At 45.5% G+C, this 19,875-nt stretch overlaps 1 protein-coding gene across 10 annotated transcripts in view; it reads left to right on the top strand.

The window, feature by feature from the left end:
- SLC4A11 (solute carrier family 4 member 11) overlaps positions 1–19,875 on the top strand; it is a 94,848-nt gene that overhangs the window by 60,706 nt on the left and 14,267 nt on the right. For all 10 annotated transcript variants that reach the window (XM_040063603.2, XM_040063606.2, XM_058420490.1 and 7 more), the window contains 8 exons: positions 666–750; positions 7,862–7,987; positions 8,697–8,810; positions 9,861–9,993; positions 10,288–10,361; positions 15,431–15,656; positions 16,376–16,482; positions 17,595–17,763. In XM_040063603.2, the coding sequence (XP_039919537.1) occupies positions 666–750; positions 7,862–7,987; positions 8,697–8,810; positions 9,861–9,993; positions 10,288–10,361; positions 15,431–15,656; positions 16,376–16,482; positions 17,595–17,763 (1,034 nt within the window). The remainder of the gene's footprint in view (positions 1–665; positions 751–7,861; positions 7,988–8,696; positions 8,811–9,860; positions 9,994–10,287; positions 10,362–15,430; positions 15,657–16,375; positions 16,483–17,594; positions 17,764–19,875) is intronic.

A 19,875-nucleotide genomic window follows, 5' to 3' on the forward strand; every position in this document is an offset into this window, starting at 1 on the left:
CACCTTGCAAGGCCCCCAAACCAGGAATAAGAGGGAATGTGTTGGATTTTTTGGAACCCTTCCCCACAAAAGTGATTTTATTGTGTTTTAATGGGCAGGAATTATGGCTCGGTTGTGTGGATTTATTCGAGGTTTTTTCCCTGCTGATGGAGTTCGAGGTGTTGACAGCCTAAATTCCCTCACATCTCTCTGAGGTCTCCCTTTGCCATGGCAATGCCAAGGGAGAAGCACTTGCTGGGGATCCTCTTTCAGAGGTTTCACATGGATTTAGGGGAATTTTTGTGCTGGCATCTAAAGTAAGAGTTGTGTGGAGGGATGGGGAAGGCCCCTCAGATGTGTTTAACCCCATGGCACCCCCGGTCTGATCCTCCCAGTGGATCTTCAGCTCCCTCACCTGTGAAACAGGGACACAGATAGGAATGGGAGGGGGGAAAAGGGAAGGAAGGGAGGAAAACAGGGTGGTCTGGGGGATTTTCTCTTTTACAATGCTATGAGGATATAAATTGAATCACGGTGAGTTTATTTTTATTATCATGACAAGATGGGATTTGAATGCCCTATTCAAAACGAGCCCTCTCGCTCCTATCAGGGTTGAATAAGGAGCTTAATCTCTTTAACAATGCGTGAGCCTTTACACTGACACAGCACTTCCTTCCTTTCTTCAGCTGCACGACTTTCTCAATATTGGCAAGGGGATTTCTGATGACATTGCACGAAGATTCCCAGTGTACGCGCTGGACTTCACCGATGGTACGTTGGCCAGTGTTTATGGAAGCTCTGCCCCGAGTGGGGGATTTTTTTTTATTTTTTTTTTGTGATGTGATGTGATGTCCTGTTTACAGTGTGCATTCAGTGTGTGCTTTGATATGTGTAGCAGCTCTCCTGGCCCGTGTTTAAAAGGGTGTTTTGGCAAAAGCCCGTGAATGGGCAGCGTGGAGATGAGGCTCCTGCAGCGTTTCCTTAATGAAGGCGCTGGCTGTGCGCGGATGAGGACTTTAATTTTGATTAAGCAGTGATTAAATGGATCGATTACTGCCGTGTGTAGACTCAGATCAACTCCTTGCAACCTAATTACTCAGCACTGGCCTGATAGGCCCTTTCTGCTGCCTCTGCAAGCCGGCTCCACGCTAATTATAGTGATGCTGTGGGAGTTGAGAAAGCTTAAACAAAATGTGAGCTGCAGTAACTTCAGCCCGGTGTTGTGAAAAACAGGATACGGCTCGTCCGCTGCCGCCAGATCACAGGAGCAGCATGCACTGTTTATAGTGAGCCTCAGCTTTCGGGCTTGATGCAGCTCCCACAGTGGCCTTGGGGATTTTAAGAGTTGTTTTCTCCCTTTTCGCTCGCAGACTTTCACTTTCTTGAAGGCTGGGAGGAATCTTGGGGACAAAGCGGGATTACAGAGCCCCAGGCTGACATCAAAATGTGTTTCTTGCAGCTTGCTGGGGAGCTGGTTAATATATTCAATATCATACCCAGAAAGTTCGGCTAAAACAGAGAATTAAAGTGCAGGCAGGGAGAACGTTGGAGATTTATCAGATAAATCAGGAATTTATCCCTTCCTGCTGTTAAATCCACCTTGGCTCAAGCGTGTGTCCCTGCCTTCCTCAGTGCACAGGTGCTGCGAAAGCTGAGGAGATGAGGGTGATCTTCCATGGATTAAGCATAAAAACACAGGGATGCCCACCCAGACCCCAATTTTCAGAGTCTTCTCTTGCAAAGCCACCTTCCACAGGCAGCTTAAGCTTCTGAGAAGCCTGGCCAAGGCTGTGGATGTGTGGATTCCTCACTCCCTTCCAACCAGCAGAGGAATGTGAATGAGACGTAGGCTTAGCACAGGGGTCGAGTGCTGAGTGCTTTTTCCAGGTGCTTTGGCACTGCTGGGATGAGACTATTTTCGGAAGACTCAGTGTGGTGGGAGGGCTGATGCTGATTTCTCAGGGGATTTGAGGTTTTTTTCAGGAGGACAGGGCATATAAAACGATTTTCAGGGGAGCAGCAAGGATTCAGATAAAACAGAAACATTCATTTTTGGCGTTTGCATCACTAGCATCAGGTCTGGCAGAGGACTTCCAGCTCTTTATCTGGACACTTCATCCCTTTGGCTGTTGCTTTCTAGAGCTGTCAAAAGCTCATTTTTTATTATAAAGGGATATTGAAGCACTTGAGAAGGGAGCTGCTGCAGAAGCACCTTGTGGGGACCCATGTTCCCTCCAAGACAGAGCAGTGTCTGCTCTGCCTGTCTGAGCACAACAGGCACAAAAACATTGGATTTTGGTCCTGCAGCCGATTCTGGCTGTCAGCAGACTTGGAAACCTCCTCCAGGGTCCATATTGTGGCTCTGACTGCGTCCAAGTGACCCTGTGGGTGCTGCCTCAGCCCTGGGCTCTTGGCTGATGCTCTGCAAGCTTTGCACACACCGATGTACAGAATGGGCATAAAATCGGGATAAAATGCAACCACAGGTTAAAAAGTGTCAGTGTTTTGTTATACAACTTCTGGAGAGTGGAAAAGAGGCCAGTGAAACTCCAGAACTACTTCAGCTCAGATGGGAGCTTCTCACCTTAGGAACAGTTGTGCCCTTTCTGTAGGAAATGGGGAAAAGGGGATTTTTCGAAAAACATTGTATATTAGTATGGCCATTACTTCCCAGAAGCCAGAAATTAAGATGAATTCTTTAAGGGACTGCTTGAAATGAAAAGCAGATGGAGCATGAAGCATCTGCCATAAACCACTGAGACTGAAGGTGATCAGGAATGTGGAATTCCTGGAGCATCTCAAAGCAGTGGTGCATCAGAACACGAGGGATTTGAGCTGTCCGAGTACGTGCACTCCAGACAGCCACATGTGCACCATCAAAGAGCTCTGAATTACAGTGATGCTGGGTTTTGAATGGTTGGAGTCTCTAAATCCTCAATCTGAGAAGCATCCCGGAGTTTGGGGTTAGACAGATAAACCCGTCGGGGCAGGGTGATAAATAATGAGGCTTTTGTAGGACCAGCAAATCTTTGGCCAGTTGGAGTTTTGTGGGATTGGTCCTCTTCACACACTGCACAAATTACCCTTAAAGGAAAAGTCTTTCTCTCTTATTTTTTTCTTTCTTTTCCCCTTTTGCTCCAGATTAGGAACTTGTCAGCTTTGTTTCGTGGCAAAGTCTTGTGCATTTTACTGAGTGGGTCAAAGGATCAAGAGAGTTTCCTAAACTTCTGCTCCAGGATCTTGGTGATAAAGATGACTTGTAATAGATGTCTCCCAGCAGGAACATCTGAAGATGAACAGTTGGGTTATGCTGAGCCTGAGAACTCCTGTAGTTTTCCTTTAAACTGGAATTTACCCCATTTGGCATGTGACTGTGACCTTTGTGTGTAGGATTCTGTCTTAAAAAACAGTGTGACTGAACTTCATCCTGGTCCTGTCAAATTGCCTCAAAGCACTCGTGTGTCAATTTTATTACTCTTTTAGCCTCAAACCGTAGGAGCTTCCAGAAGTTTCTTTATATTGAGTGAAAGGGGATTCTGCCTGGGTTCAGATACAAAATTTCTGAAACTCCTGAAAGCTGCTGTCCTCATTCTTCAGTGTTGTTTTCTGGGACAGCACAGAGGAACAAACACAATTACAGTGCCTGAAGGGCCCAGTGGGAAATTTGAGGTGCTGGAGATGTTTATGGTGAGCTTTGTTGCCGTGTTCTTAAATAGCTGTATCCCTTCACCTCCTGGGGAGGGAAAATGAAGGAAAAAGAAGAAAGCTGAGGTTTATTCTCTTCCTCTCGTTTTTTCTGTGCCTTTGATACCTGACTTTGGTGGGTGGATAGTTCTGCTGGAAGTGTGGATTTCTCCCTGTCCTTGGTCCTGCAGAGGGTCCCTGACCAGCTCCTGAGGTTTGCTGGCAGCATCCTTGGGATTTGCTGTGGTGTTTTGCAGGAGGGAGATCTCCAAAGCTCCCCGCAGTGTGGGCATGCTGAGATGGAAGGCTTGAAAACATTGGAGAAATGGGATTTGAAAGAGAACTTTAGTTTTGCTGGCTGTCTGAGGTAGCTCAGGGCTTAAAGCTTGATCTGAACCAAGAGCTGAAATGTTGACCGTGGACTGGCTTTGACATCTGCCAAATCCTCATCAGCTTTCCTCCCTGGTCGCCTTGGCCACTTTGTCAGGATTCCATTCCTGAGGAAGGAGGGGAAATAAAGGGATCGCAGAGAGGCTTTTCCCCTTCTCTTCCATGCCTCTCCTGCCCAAGATCAGATACGAGGGAGCTCCTGCATCATTATGCAGCTCTTCATCCCTAAATGTCACCTGGGTACCAAAGTTTAACATCCTGAACTTGGAATGATTCCCCAAAACATCCAAGCTGGGTAGCTTTGGGGTCTCTGGTGTCAGTGTTGGGTGGGAAGGTTCTAAAGCATCGTGTTTTGTCAATGGATGTTTCCTTCCAAGGCGCCCAGGATTTCCTGGGAACTGGGCTGGAGAAAGTGAGATAGAAAGGGAAAGGTCTGAGCTTTCATCTGATTTTTCATGCCTCTCTGCTCTCAGCAGATGCTTGGCTTCTGCTCCAAACTCCCTGCCTGGATTTCCTTTTCCAGTTGAGTTCTTAGTCCCACTTGATCTGTGATTTACTCTTCTCAGGACTTCAGGGAAGATTCATCTCCACAACATTGGGCAGAGTCCAGCAGTCATCACATCAATGAAAGCCCAGCCTGAGGGCATTGGGAGAAGTTTGTACTTCTGAGTTTTACCATGTTATTAATATTAAAAAGTGGGGTTTTTTTTTTTAATTAAGGCTTTAATAAACACATTCTTGCTGCTGTGCTGCAGGTCAGTGTAATTAAACTTTCTTTGCATGGGATATCTCAGAAAATTGGGAAGAAACATTAACAGGCAGTTCAAAGAATGTCCATCAGTTGTGATTTTGATTTAGTAAATGTACAATTAATAGACTTCAGGAGCTGTAAACCCAGTTTTTAGGGCTGCTGGTCATTAACTTACTGCTGTGGAATCCAAAGCAAAGTGAGGCCAGAATTGCTGCAGTTTCCCCTGAACCTATAACCTTGTCTCTACAAACTGCGACATTTCAGAAATCCAGGCAGGTAAAATGGAACTGTCACGTCAATGAGCATAATTGCTCCCCATTCCAGTGTGTAGCTGTATCGTGATTTCAGGGGAATGCTCCTGTAATAATCAGCTACTCAAACTCCACAGCTGGACCAAGAGTTGATTTTTCTGCTATAAATTTTTGTGGTGCAGGTGGAGTGGCACATTTGTCAGTGGCTTTATGAGCCTGTCACAGATGAAATGCCATCATAACACAGCTCACCCTCTTCTGAATGAAGCCATGGCAGCCCATGAGCTGTAGAACATCCTGAAAATGTTTCACCAGATGTTGGCTTTTAAAAGGCAGAAAGGTAAATTGTGGTTAACGATGGATTTCAGTGCCTGTGGCAGGTGGATCAGTACAAGGAGAGGCAGTGTTTGGTCATGACTGCAGTTAAAGAGTGAGCAGTCAACTTTGGGAAGGAGTGTGTTTAATCTGGTTTAATTATTGTCTCCATTACAAAGTGAATTTTGCTGCCCACCAGCAGGACTCTCGATCCTAGAATCTTATCTGGCTGATTATGGATTAAAGAAAGTGCTGGAAATCTTGTGGACCCAGCCAGGATGAATCACAGAATCACTGAAGTTAGAAAAAGCCTCCAAGATGATTGAGTCAAAGCTGTGCCCAATCCCCAGTTTGTCACCAGCCCAGAGCACGGAGTGCCACCTCCAGTCTTTCCTTGGACTGCTCCAGGGATGCGCAATCACTGCCTCTCTGGACAACCCATTCCAGTGTTTAACAACCCTTTCCAGAAGGAAATTCCTCTTGATATCCAACTGAACCTCCCTTGGTGCAGCTTGAGGCCATGTCCTTATGCATGAGGACCTCCACGACCAGCAAGGGGCTCCTTTGCCAGGATTGAAACTGAAAATGAGCTTTTGTGATGCTCTTCAAGGTTTCTTCCTTCTGCCCTCTCATACTATGGTTTAACTACCTGAACCTTTTAAAAAAGATCTTACTTGCTTCTCTGGACCTGGTTGTCCTTTCAGAAATGATTACAAAGCTTCCAGGCATCATTGCCCCTGACCTTTCATATTGGGAAGACTCCCCTGCCCAAAAAGCAGTCTTTTGGAGTGACAGAGAGTCCTCTGAACCAGGGTGTGACTGTGTCTACTTGTGGAACCACCCCTCAGTCCTATTTTTCTTGCCAAATCCTTCCTTTTCTCTAAAGGTCTTGAGCAGTTTGGAGTGTGAGGTAGGAGCCTGCAGCTTTTGGACTCAGGATCACGGGAAGTCTTCATCAGTGAAAATTAAATTCCAGGCCCTTTGGGTTGCCAGGAGTGGTCCGGAATGTGACCTGTGGTTTCTGGATCTTCCCAATAAACGGAAAGGAATTTGCCTGGAAACAGCTGGTCCAATGACTCCCGAAAGGTCAAGCTCATATTTGCATGCTTGCGGTGTCTCTTGTCAGGTTTTAGCCTGGAGTTTGGGTATGCTGAGCATCAGAAATGCTGTTTGTGTCTGTTCCTCTCCTGCCTGCAAGCAGGCACCTCGCAAGGTGTCCTTTATTCACGTGCCTGCCCGTTCATTACACGTCACCTTTGATTTTTGGGTTTTTACATCCTCCTCCCACGCTTATCTCTGCCCTGCAAATGGTGCAGAAGGCAGATGTTAGATAAGATCCCAAAGCCATCGAGAGATTTTTGTTCTTTTCATTCTGGTGATAAAGGTTTTCAGTGTGGCACCAATAACCTCTAAAGCCAAGCCCTCCTTTATCTGATCCAACTCATTGGATTTTACCTCTCTCAGCAAGGGCCTCATACTGCAAAAGCTTATGTGGGCATTTGGGAGTTCAGGGCAGATTCCTGTGTGGGAATTCTCTGCTCTGGAGCCTTCCAGAGAGCAGAATTGGGCAGCTCCAAGCCCTTCCAGCTGTCTCAGAGAAAGAGCACCATCAAGGATGGTGGCACAAGTGGGCTGGAGGCTGAGGAGATGTTCTCCAGGGCATCCTCTCTGTTCTGTGGAAAAACTCGTGTTCTCCTGGAGCAATATCAGCTGCTGTCATCTCATCCTTTCTGCTGTGCATCCCCAGTGAGCTCATATCAACATCAGCCTGAAAACAGGAAGGGGAAGGGAAGCTACTTCAGAGGCTCTTCAATTTATATTCTGACACTTTAATTCTCTTTCTGGCTGCTTTGTGTTTTGGCCTGGTGTGTTTTTTTCCGATGGAGATGAGATGTGTGAGTGGATGGAAAAGAGAGAGAGTGTTCTTTCAGCAGGGCTTGTTGAAGCAAATCTCGGTGTAGCCATTCCTGAGGCTGTTTGGTTTTGTGTCCTGCTGCCATTTTTTTGGTTCAGGGTAGCATATTATTGATTCAAATCTACAGCCTTAGACTTCTCTCTAGGGAAAAAAAGAAGGGCTTCATGTTTTCCTGCCCAGGAATAGGAAAGACAAGAGATTGTCCTGAAGCTCATTAAGGACACAGTCCAGAATGCCTGAAAAGTTGGTGTTAGAAAGGCAGGGGATGGGGGTTTATCAACCCTAAACTTACAGTTTCTGCCTTGATCCTCTTCCAGGCTTTGGAGACTGGCAAAACTGAGCAAAAAGCTTCTTGTATTTCCTGTTTTGATGAAGTAAAAAATGTCTGGTGGCAGTTTTGGTGCTTCTTCTGGTCCCAGATGAACAGAAGAGTGGGTTGTGCAGAATCAAATATTAACAGTTTGGTTACATGTTTAAAGTGTGGACTGAATTTCTGCTTCTCAGCATGAACTAATGGCTGATGTGAGAAGGTTTTCAGTGCTTTAGCAACATCATTTTTGTTGTGGTTTGCCGCAGGTATTATTGGGAACAACAAAGCTATAGGAAAATACATCACGACCATGATCTTTCTGTACTTTGCCTGCCTCCTTCCATCCATTGCCTTTGGATCCCTCAATGATGAAAATACCCGAGGAGCTATTGGTGAGTTCATCAGTTTTGTGCTTCTTAAATTTATATGTTTTGTGCATTTGATTCTCTGTATTCAAAATGTCATTCTGGTCACAGAAAGTTCTGACAGTTTTTATTTACGAGGGGAAAACAAACCCAAAACCACGACTAAAGGATTTTTTTCCTAATTAGGTTCATGACTTTTGCAGAAAATTGAACACTGCTTTGGGTGTTATCATCTGACTTGGACTGATACAGATGTATGCTACTGTATTTTTGAATTATGCTGACTTAATGTCATTATTTGCTCATTTTTCTTGGTACAAGCCCCTGTGCTTTTGACCTGGATTTGATCGCCAGAATTGAAATCCCTGGGACAGAGCTCAACATCATCCTTTATTGCGGTTGTAGAAGCAGTTGGTGCTGCAGTCACAGTTCAAACAAGCACTGGTTATGTCTTAGAGGTGTTAAAAAAAAGTAAATGTATTTAAAATGTATATGTAAAATCTAACAAGACACAGAAAAAAAAATCCCAGAGCCTACCAATTATCTGAACATCTGGAAGCCTAAGTTACGGGTATGAATAAAGGCTCACTTTTTGATTTATGAGTATGTTACCTCTGCACTCTTTAAACATTTCTTCTACCCATTAGTGCTTGGTTTCTCTGCCCTGTGAATGGTCCTGGATAAGGGAGGGATTGACCCAAATCCCCATTTTTGTTTCCATCCTCCCCAATTCCAGATGTGCGGAAGACAATTTTCGGGCAGTGCATTGGAGGGCTGCTCTACTCCCTCTTCTCGGGGCAGCCCCTGGTTGTGCTGCTGACCACAGCTCCCTTGGCCATCTACATCAATGGTGAGTCTGCTACAGGTCTGCACCAGGGGATTGAGGCGTTGGAACTTCGGCTGAGAGCTTTGCAGGGCTTGAGTTGTGCTTGTTTCATAAATTGGTATTTAATGGCTGCTGTCAGGGAGAGGTTCTCCTGCCAGGGGAATGGGAACAGCTCCCCTGGGAAGTTACAGGGCACAGAGTCAGGGAATTCTTGGACAAAGCTCTCAGGCACATCATGGGATTGTTGGGGTGTCCTGTGTGGGGCCAGGAGTTAGATTTATGATCATGGGGGGGCCCCTTCCAGCTCAGGTTGTTCTGGGATTCTGCAAAACCTGAATCAAATTCCTCCCCTTTCCATCACCATCAGAATCAGAATATCCTAAGCTGGAAGGGACCCACAGGGATCATCAAGACCAACTCCTGGTTTAGTTCAATTTGTTTTTCTAAAGAAATCATTTTGCAGAGAAAAAACTTCATGAAAAGAAGCCTTTCTTCAGCTTCAGTGAGGACAGCTGTTTCAGTAATGGTTTTCTCGTGTGGCTGCGTTTAACCAGCTTGAGACAAAGTTTTTTGTTTTTGTTGAGTTTTGGGGGTTTTTTTAATTGATGTTTTAAAGTATGATCAGCAGCTTCCCAGGTACTGCAGGCTGATCTCAATACCAGAGATCAGCCAAAGGAACATGCTCAGGATCTGTGGGGATTTTCAGAGGATGGGCTATGACCAGCTGGAAAGAGCAGCCGTGAGACCCCTTGCTCGGCAGCATCCCAAAATGCCAGTGAGAGCAAATTCCAACTGATTTTGTGGCCTCAATCCCTAGGAAAAATGCATTCAGCAGTGTGTGGGGGTGAATATTTTTCCAAGTGTCTCTCTCCATTTCCCATGATGGAAGGGAAGAACAGGTTGTGTTGATGCAGTGTCTGTCTGGAAGTGCAGGAATACGGATTTAATGGTATCTACAATAAATGTGTTGGGGTGAAGTCTTGAAATTGATTCTTTTTGGCCTGGGGCAGATGGGAATCGCTGGGTGGCAGTGGCAGGAGTTGATTGTGACATGTGAATGCTTCACTTTTGCAGTCATCCGAGGAATCTGTGACGACTACAACTTGGATTTCAGCGCTTTCTACGCCTGGATTGGACTCTGGAACAGCTTTTTCCTTGTGATCTACTCCCTCTTTAATTTCAGCCTCCTGATGAAGCTCTTTAAAAGGTAGCTATTTTCAAGAAGTCATATTTTGATCAGATTATTCTTCAAATGGAAAAATTACACGTTCCACAAGCTCCTTAATTACGAACTTGCTGCAAAATGTATTTTGTGAGATGAGGAAAGTATCATTTTGGCTTATTGTTCCAGCTCGAAAGAAGTTCTGTGGTTTACTTGGTTTTGTTTCTAAGTTGGAGCCTAACTCAGATTGGTGTATTTTCATGTAAATTGATGAATATGCTGATTTTTCTTTGAACACACTTGAATGCAGCTCTATTAATTCCTGGGGTTTTCCCACAGGTCAACAGAAGAAATAATTGCACTTTTTATATCCATCACATTTGTGCTTGATGCCATCAAAGGCATTTATAAAGGTAAGTCTTGCAACAGTGTTTTTCAGAGCAGATCTCTGCTTAGCTGCATTGTCAAAGGCAAGCACAGGGCTGCAAAAATGTGTGATGTTTGCTTGTTCTGTGTTCATTCAAAGTCTTCAGGGAATAAAAGAAAATCAGTGTGTGTGAGATGGAAGCAGCCCTTTGTCATCAGTTTACCTGGGTGTGCAGAATTTTTAGCAGCTCTGATTTCAGTTGGTTGAGACAGAATTGGTTTCTAAACTTTCACCAAATGGAGAAACCATGTTGTTATTGATGTGATCCTCCTCCTGATTCCAGTTTGGTTTTGAATGGTCCTGGCCAAAAAAAAAAAAAAAAAAAAAAAAGTCCAATTTAAATGCCGTGTATGGAGTCCTTATTCCTTGACACATTATTCAGACTCTGTGGAGGGCAGTTAAAAGATGGTTTGAGATTTCCTGGTTTTCCCTGAGCTCTGAGACCCTCTTTAATGGCAGCACAAGGACTGCAGTTGCTAAAGCTCCTCTGCCCTTTCCAGCCACCCATTTCTGGGTTAAATTCTAAATCTCCATGGAGAGTCTTGGGGTTTAACAGATTCCTCTGATACTTCTCTCCCTCCCCATGGGGATTGGCAGGAGGTATTTGAGCAGGTGAATCACTGTAGCAGAAATACTGTGTGAGTGGCAGCATTTCTGTTCATCCCAGTGAGGAGCTGGACAATGCCCCATTCCTTGATTTTTATGACCTGTTGTCCTCCATCCCAAAGTTTGGAAATCCTTCAGGATACACCCAAGCACCCTCCTTGTTTTTAAGACACTCAGGCTTGCAAGGGAATGCTTTCCAAGAGATTTGACACTGCAGAGCAATTTGAAGGGAGATACTTTCTCGCTTCACTGGGAATCCTTAATTTGCCTTGTGTGCTTTGATTGTGCAATCAGAGTTGTTTTTTTCCCTCTGCACAACACCTGCATCTTTTAAATATCCTGCTTAGAGCTTGGTGAGGGAGAAGTTTTTCTGGGATAGTTGTTGAGTGTGTGCTGTCCTGGAGGCATGGGTCAGTCTCCAGGTGGTCCTCAACAGAACATTCAGCTGCTCTGTAAAAATTAACAAATATCCACAAAGTTTCTGTAGCCCAGAGCTGATTTCCCACAGCAGAGGTGTGGGGTGCAGGTTAAGTTGCTGGAAGCATCCACCGATTTTGTCTGCCAGACTTTCAGGAATATGCAAGTAAATCCTCAGATTATTGCAGTGGGGACAGAAGAAGACAAGGAGCAGTGACCTTACTGACAGAAATCAGGTTTAGATTGGATATTGGGGAGAAATTCTTCCCTCTGAGGTTGCTGAGCCCTGGCACAGAGTGCTCAGAGCAGCTGTGGCTGCCCATGGATCCCTGGAAGTATCCAAGGCCAGCTTGGATGTTGAAATAAGTTAACCAAGACTCCCTTTTCTTCATGCAGGAAAAACTAATTCTTTATTTACATAACTCATTTAATACAGTTTTCACATACCTCATGTGCAACACCTCTTGGTTGGTAGTTTTCTTACTACTTTATTGGTCAGAAGGTGATTTGTGTGTTAAGATTCAGGGTTTACATTTTTCCTTTGTGGGTTCTCATGGAAGAGATCTAATGCTTATGTAGGTGCACTTATTTTTCTCACCGAGAATAGATTGTTTTGCTAACGAACTTTTCATACCCAAAGTTGTTTCGCATGGGAACTTGCAAGTTATCTGCACTTAACTAAAGCAGAGGGGCCTAATCTATATTTTATAAAACTTTTCTAACTTCTTTTACCTGTCTGCAGCAGTTGGACAGGGCTTGGAGCAAGCTGGGCTAGTGGAAGCCATCCCTGCCATGGAACAAGATCATCTTAAAGCTCCCTTCCAACCCAATACATTCTGTGTTTTTCTGCGTGATTAGAGAACCAGTTGAATTCTCTCTGTACTTGTGAAGGGATGAATTTGTAGGGATGGTGGTAATAAAGTCATACCAATGTTCCTTTGCCAGCTCACATTGGCTTCAGCTGCACCTGGGAGTGTTCAGGGCATCGCAGGCGGGACCAAAGCTGTTTCCAGGCACAGGAGGGACCGGTGCTGGCAGGCACAGGCTTCATCCTTAACCCTCTTCGAGCCCATATTTAAAAACATGACACCAGTGCAGCTCATGGCTGTGGGTTCATCTTTGCTCTTCCCCTTCTGTTTTCGAGGACTTGGTGGTTTGCTGCTGCCACCTTCTCCTCCCACTCAACATTTTGGTTGAGCAGTTCAGTAGGAAGTGAAAGCTGGTATTTTCCCCATGCTGTTTAAACATATCCTGGTAGTGCCTTATCCTGCTGGAACCAACTCTGGGCTTCCTGAATGCCAGGGGACAGTGCCACCTCTGCCCAGATGTTTTCCCAGCCCGTTCATAGCCGTGATTTTTTGCAAGGTACACATGCAGGAAAGGAGGGGGAGGGCCCTGCCTTGCAGAGGAACCGAAGCCGTGAGCGTTCACGCGGTCCCGGTGACACTTTGTTTTTGCTGCCTGGCCCAGCCACCGAGGCTGTGTTTGTTTGATCTTGACATCTGCACTGGGCAGGAAATGGTGGTGAGCAGGCAGAGGAAAACAAAGCCAGCTCATGTTGTTGGAGGCTGGAGAAGAGCTTGGCTTCAGCCAGGGCACCCCCGGCTCCGCTGCTCTCTCTGGATGTTGGCAACGAGGTTCGCTGAGCTCCGGTGTGAAAACAAACTAGAAGTGTTCAGGAATCAAATCCTTCCCAGCAAGGTGGTATGGGATGAAGACCTCCACTCTTTGTCTTGGTGTGTTCTTGTTGCTTTAATTAAAATATGAGAGTAAAGCAAAGTTTTTTCCCCTCTATCCAGGAGGGACCAGAGTAATCCTGCCCAGGTTGGTGCATGTAAATTGAATTTCAGCCTCAGAGATGGAGCGTGGAGCGATGTGGTCAAGCTGAGCACAGGGCACCAAAGATCAGCCCTAAATATATTACTGCAATATATCCCAGCCCTAAATATAGTATTGCAACACAGCCATCTGTGGGAGCTTGAGAAAATTCTACAAGACCCAAAACAAAGCCACTTGTTTGTTACTCATTCCAGTCCAAATCTTAATCCAGTGGAATGCAAATACATTCTCTGTAGTTCCTGGGTTATTTGTGCTGCTGGTTTCTCTGATGCTCAGATGTGTCTCTGGGACTCAGCAGCACTTAGGGTGAGCAGGCTTTTCTCCCTGGACAGCTGTGAATTCCCAGGAAATGCTGCCCAGAATCATTTTTGTCAGGACAAAAGCGTCCTTTGGCGTTCAGAGCTGGAAAGTGCAAATCTTCTAACGGCCCATTCTGTGCCAGGCTGTGGGTCATGGCAGTGCCCTGGGCCCCAGTTTTACCTGTTTGCAGAGCAGGTGTGTGTGTCCTGCCAGGGCTGAGGCAGCTAGAGCACGGAGGGAGGAAATACAAGAGAGCAGAGCCTCTTCCGCCGCACGCGATGGGGAACGCGCAGCGCTCACCAGGGGAGGGATGGGATTGCTCCTCACTGGGGGAGCTTGTCTGGAGCTTTAAGGTGATGTCCTCACTCCTGGCTGCTCTTGGTGCAGTTTGAGAGGTTGAATTTTGAACTGTAAACCTTCTGTGATGTTTAAATTTACGTACAGATGTCTTGAATGCGAGGCAGTCTTGTCTCTTGTGGTCTATGTGCCACGCTGACCTCATCCACTTGTGGAACACCCAGACTCCTTTTAAAGCACCTTTAAATCCTTCTGGAGATGGGACAAGAAAGATCATTACTGCATTTCAAATGGCTTCTTGGCTGAACTCGCGGCATTTTACACCAGGGTGAGCTCCAAACCAGCAGTAACACAACCTGGGCTTCAGCTGGACTCAAGGTGGTTGCAAATATCAGTTGCGCTGCACAAGAACGTTCAAAGTTTCTTTTCAAATACTCAGAATTAGTTTGTTTTCCCTGCTTTTCCTGTGGCCGCTGCAGATGGGAAAGCTGAAATGTTTGGGACTTTCAGAACCTGGATTATTATTTGAGGGTGAGGGAATTGTTAGGAGATTGTTAGTTGTTAAAATTGTTAATTTTAGCCTAAGGTTCAGGTGGTTGTGTTTTTACCTAGAGAGGATGCTCTTGCCATGAAGTTCTCTATGCAGAGTTTGAAGGGGTATTTTGACTAAAATGAAGAAAAGTAGTGGGACTGCAAAGTTCTGGCATGGTGGTTTCCATGCTCCTGCATTTCCCATGGAAGTGTGTATGCTGCGTGTTGCCATTTGAGCAGATATTGTGGGAACACTGAGGCTGCAAAGCCCAATTCACATCTTCTTGCTCCTGGTTTTACTTGCTCCTTCAGGCTTTTCTTCCCCAAAGAGGTTAAATGATACCAAAACTGTATTTATACGCTTGGAGCCGGCCAGTGACATAGAAATGGGAACACAGTAAATGCTCAAGAGCAAGAGGGTCTTTACAGCTGTCCATTCCTTATATAAACACCTTTGAGCTGATCTAAAACATTTATGGACAGTTCCAGGGGCTTTACTGGGTGTTTTGCTTGTGCAGGTTTACTTCAGGTGCCCTGTAGCTCTAATTTGCATTGCAAATTTGAATGTTCTGCCAGGTTTTGCATATCACCCACACGTATCTCAAAAATCTGGACTAGCCTTGGAAGAAGAGTAATTACTGTACACTGTGTAATCCACTTAAGGATCTGTGCAGCCTGGCTGCTCTTAGTGTTTCCAGAGAATCCTGATGGAATTTGTTTGCCAGGCTGCTGAAAGCAGGTGTCTAGATAGAAATATTTATATGTATATCTAAGAGCAGTCCTTCCAGTGTTGGGAACAAAGCCACATAATTAGCACTGGAAGTCCGTACAGTATTGCTTTATAGATTAATTTAACTCTTACCTGTTAAAATAAATGAAAAAATCAATCTGTGAAGCACTGGCTTGCTAAGAGCAACAGCTCTGATTTCTTTCTGCAGGCTTGAGAGGCAGAGCTGGTGAAGCATAACGTTAATACTTCATGATCAAGCAAGAAACCCACTTTATTTTACTTGCTGTGATTGTCACACTCCTCTCCTAACACTTGCCTGTTGGTTGTTTGTGCAGTTTTTAAGAAATACTACCACCACGGGCACACGGGAGGTGGAAAATCACAGGCTGATGCCATCCCAGGCCTCGGCATCAACACCACCTTCTTGATGAGCTCCTCAGTGAGCGAGAACCAGACCTGCACTCACGACGGGCACTACGGGCGTGAGACCGCCGTCCTCAGCCTCATGTTGATGTTGGGAACCCTTTGGCTCGGCCACACGCTCTATCAGTTCAAGAAAAGGTGAGTTGTTTAGCGCTCAGGCTGCTGATTATTTTGGATTCTCTCTGAGGGAGTCATTTACAGCTTAGGTCTTAATTCTGCAGTCCAGGAAAATCAGGTGGAAGCCAAAGGCAGGGATGAACTTGGCAGGGCCACCTGGAAGATATTCCCAGCAGAGCAAAATGTTTGCTCAGGGGACAATGCCCTTCTGTCTTTGATTTGGCCTCACAAATGACTTTCTTAAAAATCTTTGGGTTCCAAATCCACGTTGGGATCCCTGTATCTCCCTCCAGTCAGGCACCGAACTATTTTGCTGGGCAAAAATTCCTGATGGTGCAGGAAGATCTACTGGGAATGTACCTTCAGTGTGTTCTTGGGAGTCAAACACCGGCTCTGATTTGGGGTTTGCTCCTATTGCTCTTAAAACTCTTCATTTGAAATGCAGGAAGCAATTAAAGTGGAAATGAGACACAAATTGGTGCTTGAAGGCCTTTTTTTTTTTCTAGCTTGCGTCTTATTTTCTTGTTTCTTTGTGTTTTGCTTCCGCATTCATCAACCTTCAAAGGCTGTAGGCTCCAGAAGATTTAGGGCTGAGTGAGAGACTAATTCCTCACTCCAAGTATCTCTTCAGAATTGCAAGATGGAACTGAATTTTCACTTCTAAAGCATTAAATGTTGTCTGGATTGAGTGACTGCCCCAACAGTGGGGTGTTGATGGGAATTTTTTGTCTCCTTTGCAGCCCATATTTGCACGCGAGGGTACGCGAAATTCTGTCCGACTGTGCCTTACCCATTTCAGTCCTGACCTTCTCTGTTGTGGGTTCCTATATCTTCAAGGAAATTGAGAGTAAGTTCTGGTTTTGTTCTCTGGAATACTGGGGTTTATGAAAGAGAGAAGTGAAATCCTATAAAAGTTTTGCTAAAAAATGAAAGTTCTTCCATAAAATTTCACAAATCCTGTGTGTACCTCCCATCAAGAGCTCAGATTTCCTCACCATTAGATTTATGTCATTCAAAACCCTGATTAAATGAGGCTGGGGCAAGAAAAATTATCCAGATGTGTCTTTTCAATGAGTTTGAGGTGTGTGTCACAGGGAGATGAACAATTTCTGGCAAAGAACAAAGGGCAGAATAATCAGCAGGCAGGAAGGGTTGTTGCCAGTCATATCAACATGGAGTTGGTCATCCCAGTTTGTCCTCTTTGTCTCCAGTTTGTTTTCCTAATTTAGGTGAAATGGTGCTGAGCATCTGGGCAGCCCTAAGTTACACAAGGAAATCTAAAAATGAGACACCATTCATTGGCCAGATAGATCAACTTTTCCATATCAGGAAGTGATAATGGGGACAGGAATTGCATTGTCCTGCGGTGACGTGAGCGGTGATGTGAGGAAATGTATGGAAACAAAAAAGAAATGGCTTTTTTTTTTTTTTTAATTGTGATGGCCATTCCATCCAGTTGGATTGCAAAATGATTGTGGCCATGTGTGATTTATCCCTAGCCAAGGATTGCTTCCAATGGCAGCAGAGCTTTGATTTAGATTTTATACTAAAATGCCTTGCACGGCTTGTTGGAGATGAGGAAGTTTTCAAATGCCTCTGTGGGTTGATGAACTGAGCATTATGGTGCTGGTTAGAAATAAGGCTTCCTCATCTGAGAACACCTTGCATCTGTGGAAAGCAAATTTCCCTTTTTTGTTTTGCTCCAATATCTGTAATGCCTTGCTAGGACTAGCAGTGGTCTGTCCCATCAGGATGGCAGCCAAATCCTAAGTGGATGGAGGAAAAAAATAAACCAAACCAGCCAGATGGACCCGTCTTCCATGGCCTCCAGGCTCCCACATGCCAGAGCATCACGCCTGCTTTCCTGTACTTGCTTCCCAGTACCTCATGATGTTGGGTAAAACGTTGATGGTCGGACAAGAAGGTGCCTTCTGACATCCTTTCCCCTCCTCTTTGCAGTGTCCAAATTCAACTACAACGCCTCTGACAGCTTGTTTGTGCTGGCCCCCGTGCAGTCCCTGTCCATCGGGTCGGTGATGAGCGCCATGGGATTGGGATTTCTGCTCTCCATGCTCTTCTTCATCGAGCAGAACATCGTCGCGTCCCTCACCAACGCCCCGGAGAACAGGTAATGCCTTCGGTGCCGCTTTTCCCTCCGTGGAGGGATGTCCCTGGATCTGTCACCACCACTGCTTGCCCAAAGCTTGTCTGAGCATCAGAAAATGTATTCAGGAAGTGTTCTTAAGAATTCCTGTTGCCACAGGTGGAGGTAACTCTGCTGCTTAACTCCTCACCACCCCCAAAGCTCAGTGTTGTGGCAGTAAGCCAAACCCACAAATCCTCAACGAGCTCATCACCTCAACCCGTTTCTTCTTTACTCTCTGCTCAACACCATCGTTGGTCCCCTAAAACCCTCAAGGCATTTTTCACTAAGACTTTTGGGAGCCAAGAGGTGGCGTAGTGAATGTGAAACATATTTTGTACGGTTTGAGCTCTTTGGATGCACCTCAAGATATTTAGGGAGTGTCTGACACATGTGGACACTTGCACTGCTCTTGCAGTACAGAGAATTTGTTGAAAATGAGAAGTCAATGACCTACATAAATGTTGTAGCACAACGTGCTGCAGCTGAGCATCAGGAGTGTTTGGAGCCGGTAAATTCTGACTGAAAAAAAGGTGGAAGTGCAATAAAACAATATGTCCAGTGTCTGATAAGTCTCACTTATGTGCAAACTTGAGACGTTGCACTATTAAAATATTCCCTCTGATGTTTTTGTGCCAACTGCAATCAGATGCGATGTCAAGAATGAATGTAGATGACTTTTTTCCAGGGAAACTACCACGTCTCTGAGGATTTTTTGCTAATGTGATGCGTGGGAGGGTTCTCTCCTTGCATAATATCCATTAGCATTCTCCATGTTGTAGCTGGAGTGACACAGTATTAGGAGAGAGGAGACAAGCTCAAATTCAGCTACACTAATTTAGTTTCCTTTGACCAGCTCTTATCGCTATTATATCCCTTTAAGTGTTGCATAAATCTGTATGTAAGTGGGTCATCTCCTGGCTAATGTGAATTCCATCTAAACTTTTGGTATTTTCCACCAGAGCGTCTTTTAAGGAATGTAAAATGTTCTTTGGAGTTTTTCAGAGTGCCTGGGTACAGGGCTGAGCTGATGCTGATCAGGTGTTGGGGCAGGGATTTTTAAAGAAGGAAAAACAAGGCAGGGATTTTTAGAGATGTCAAAACTAGAACTTGACACCATCTATTTGAGTTGCCATCACAGACACCTTGCACTATCCCAGGTTGCTCCAAACTCCATCCAACCTGGCCTTGGACACTTCCAGGGATCCAGGGGCAGCCACAGCTTCTCTGGGCACCCTGTGCCAGGGCTCAGCACCCTCACATGGAAGGATTATTTTCTAATATCTTATCTAAACCTGTTCTTTGTCCATTTGAGTCATTCCCTCGTGTCCTGTCACTCCAGACTGTTGTAAAATCTCTCCCCATCATTCTTGCAGCTCCCTTCAGGTCCTGGAAGGCTGCAATTAGGTCACCCTGAAGCCTTTTCCTCTCCAGGCTGAACAATCCCAATTCTCTCAGCCTTTCCTCACAGCAGAGGTGTTGCATCCCTCTCATAATCTTGGTGGCCTCCTCTGGGTTCATTCCAACAGGCTGATGTCCTTAAAGCCTTCTGAAAAGAATGGGGAGGACAACAAACAATGACCCTGAGGGTGCTGAAGGTGCCTTTGGTCAGGGAAAGAAGCACGTGAGCAGGGGCTGTGTTTCCAAAGCGTGAGTCAATGCAGGAAATGCATTTGCAGTCCCACCCTTCCTGCCAGCACCTTCCAGAGGCATTGCAGGGTAGACACCTACCTGACCCACTCACCCCACGGCCTCCTCAGACAGTGGAAGGGGACACTCCCAGTGGGACCAGGCTTTTGTCCCAAAACTGAGCCCCACCCAAGATTTCTGCTGCCCAAACAATGGCTTTGATCTTTGTGTGCTGCGTCAGCTCTACCAGCTCCATGTGCCTCGTGTCCACTTGGGTGGCTCCAAGTCTGTGCTGAGGTGTTCAGTGGAGCTTGTTTGAGTGGCACTGACATGTGTAAATGAAGCTCCCTTTCCAGCTGGTGGTGCCCAGAGAGAGAATTCAGCTGATCCCTCCCGTTGTGTGAGGATGTCAAGTGCTCCAGGGGCAGAGATAAAGCCTTAGACCTTTCACTGAGGGTTCAGTCTGAG

The sequence above is a fragment of the Hirundo rustica genome, chromosome 5 (assembly GCF_015227805.2).
Source record: "Hirundo rustica isolate bHirRus1 chromosome 5, bHirRus1.pri.v3, whole genome shotgun sequence".
NCBI lineage: Eukaryota > Metazoa > Chordata > Aves > Passeriformes > Hirundinidae > Hirundo > Hirundo rustica.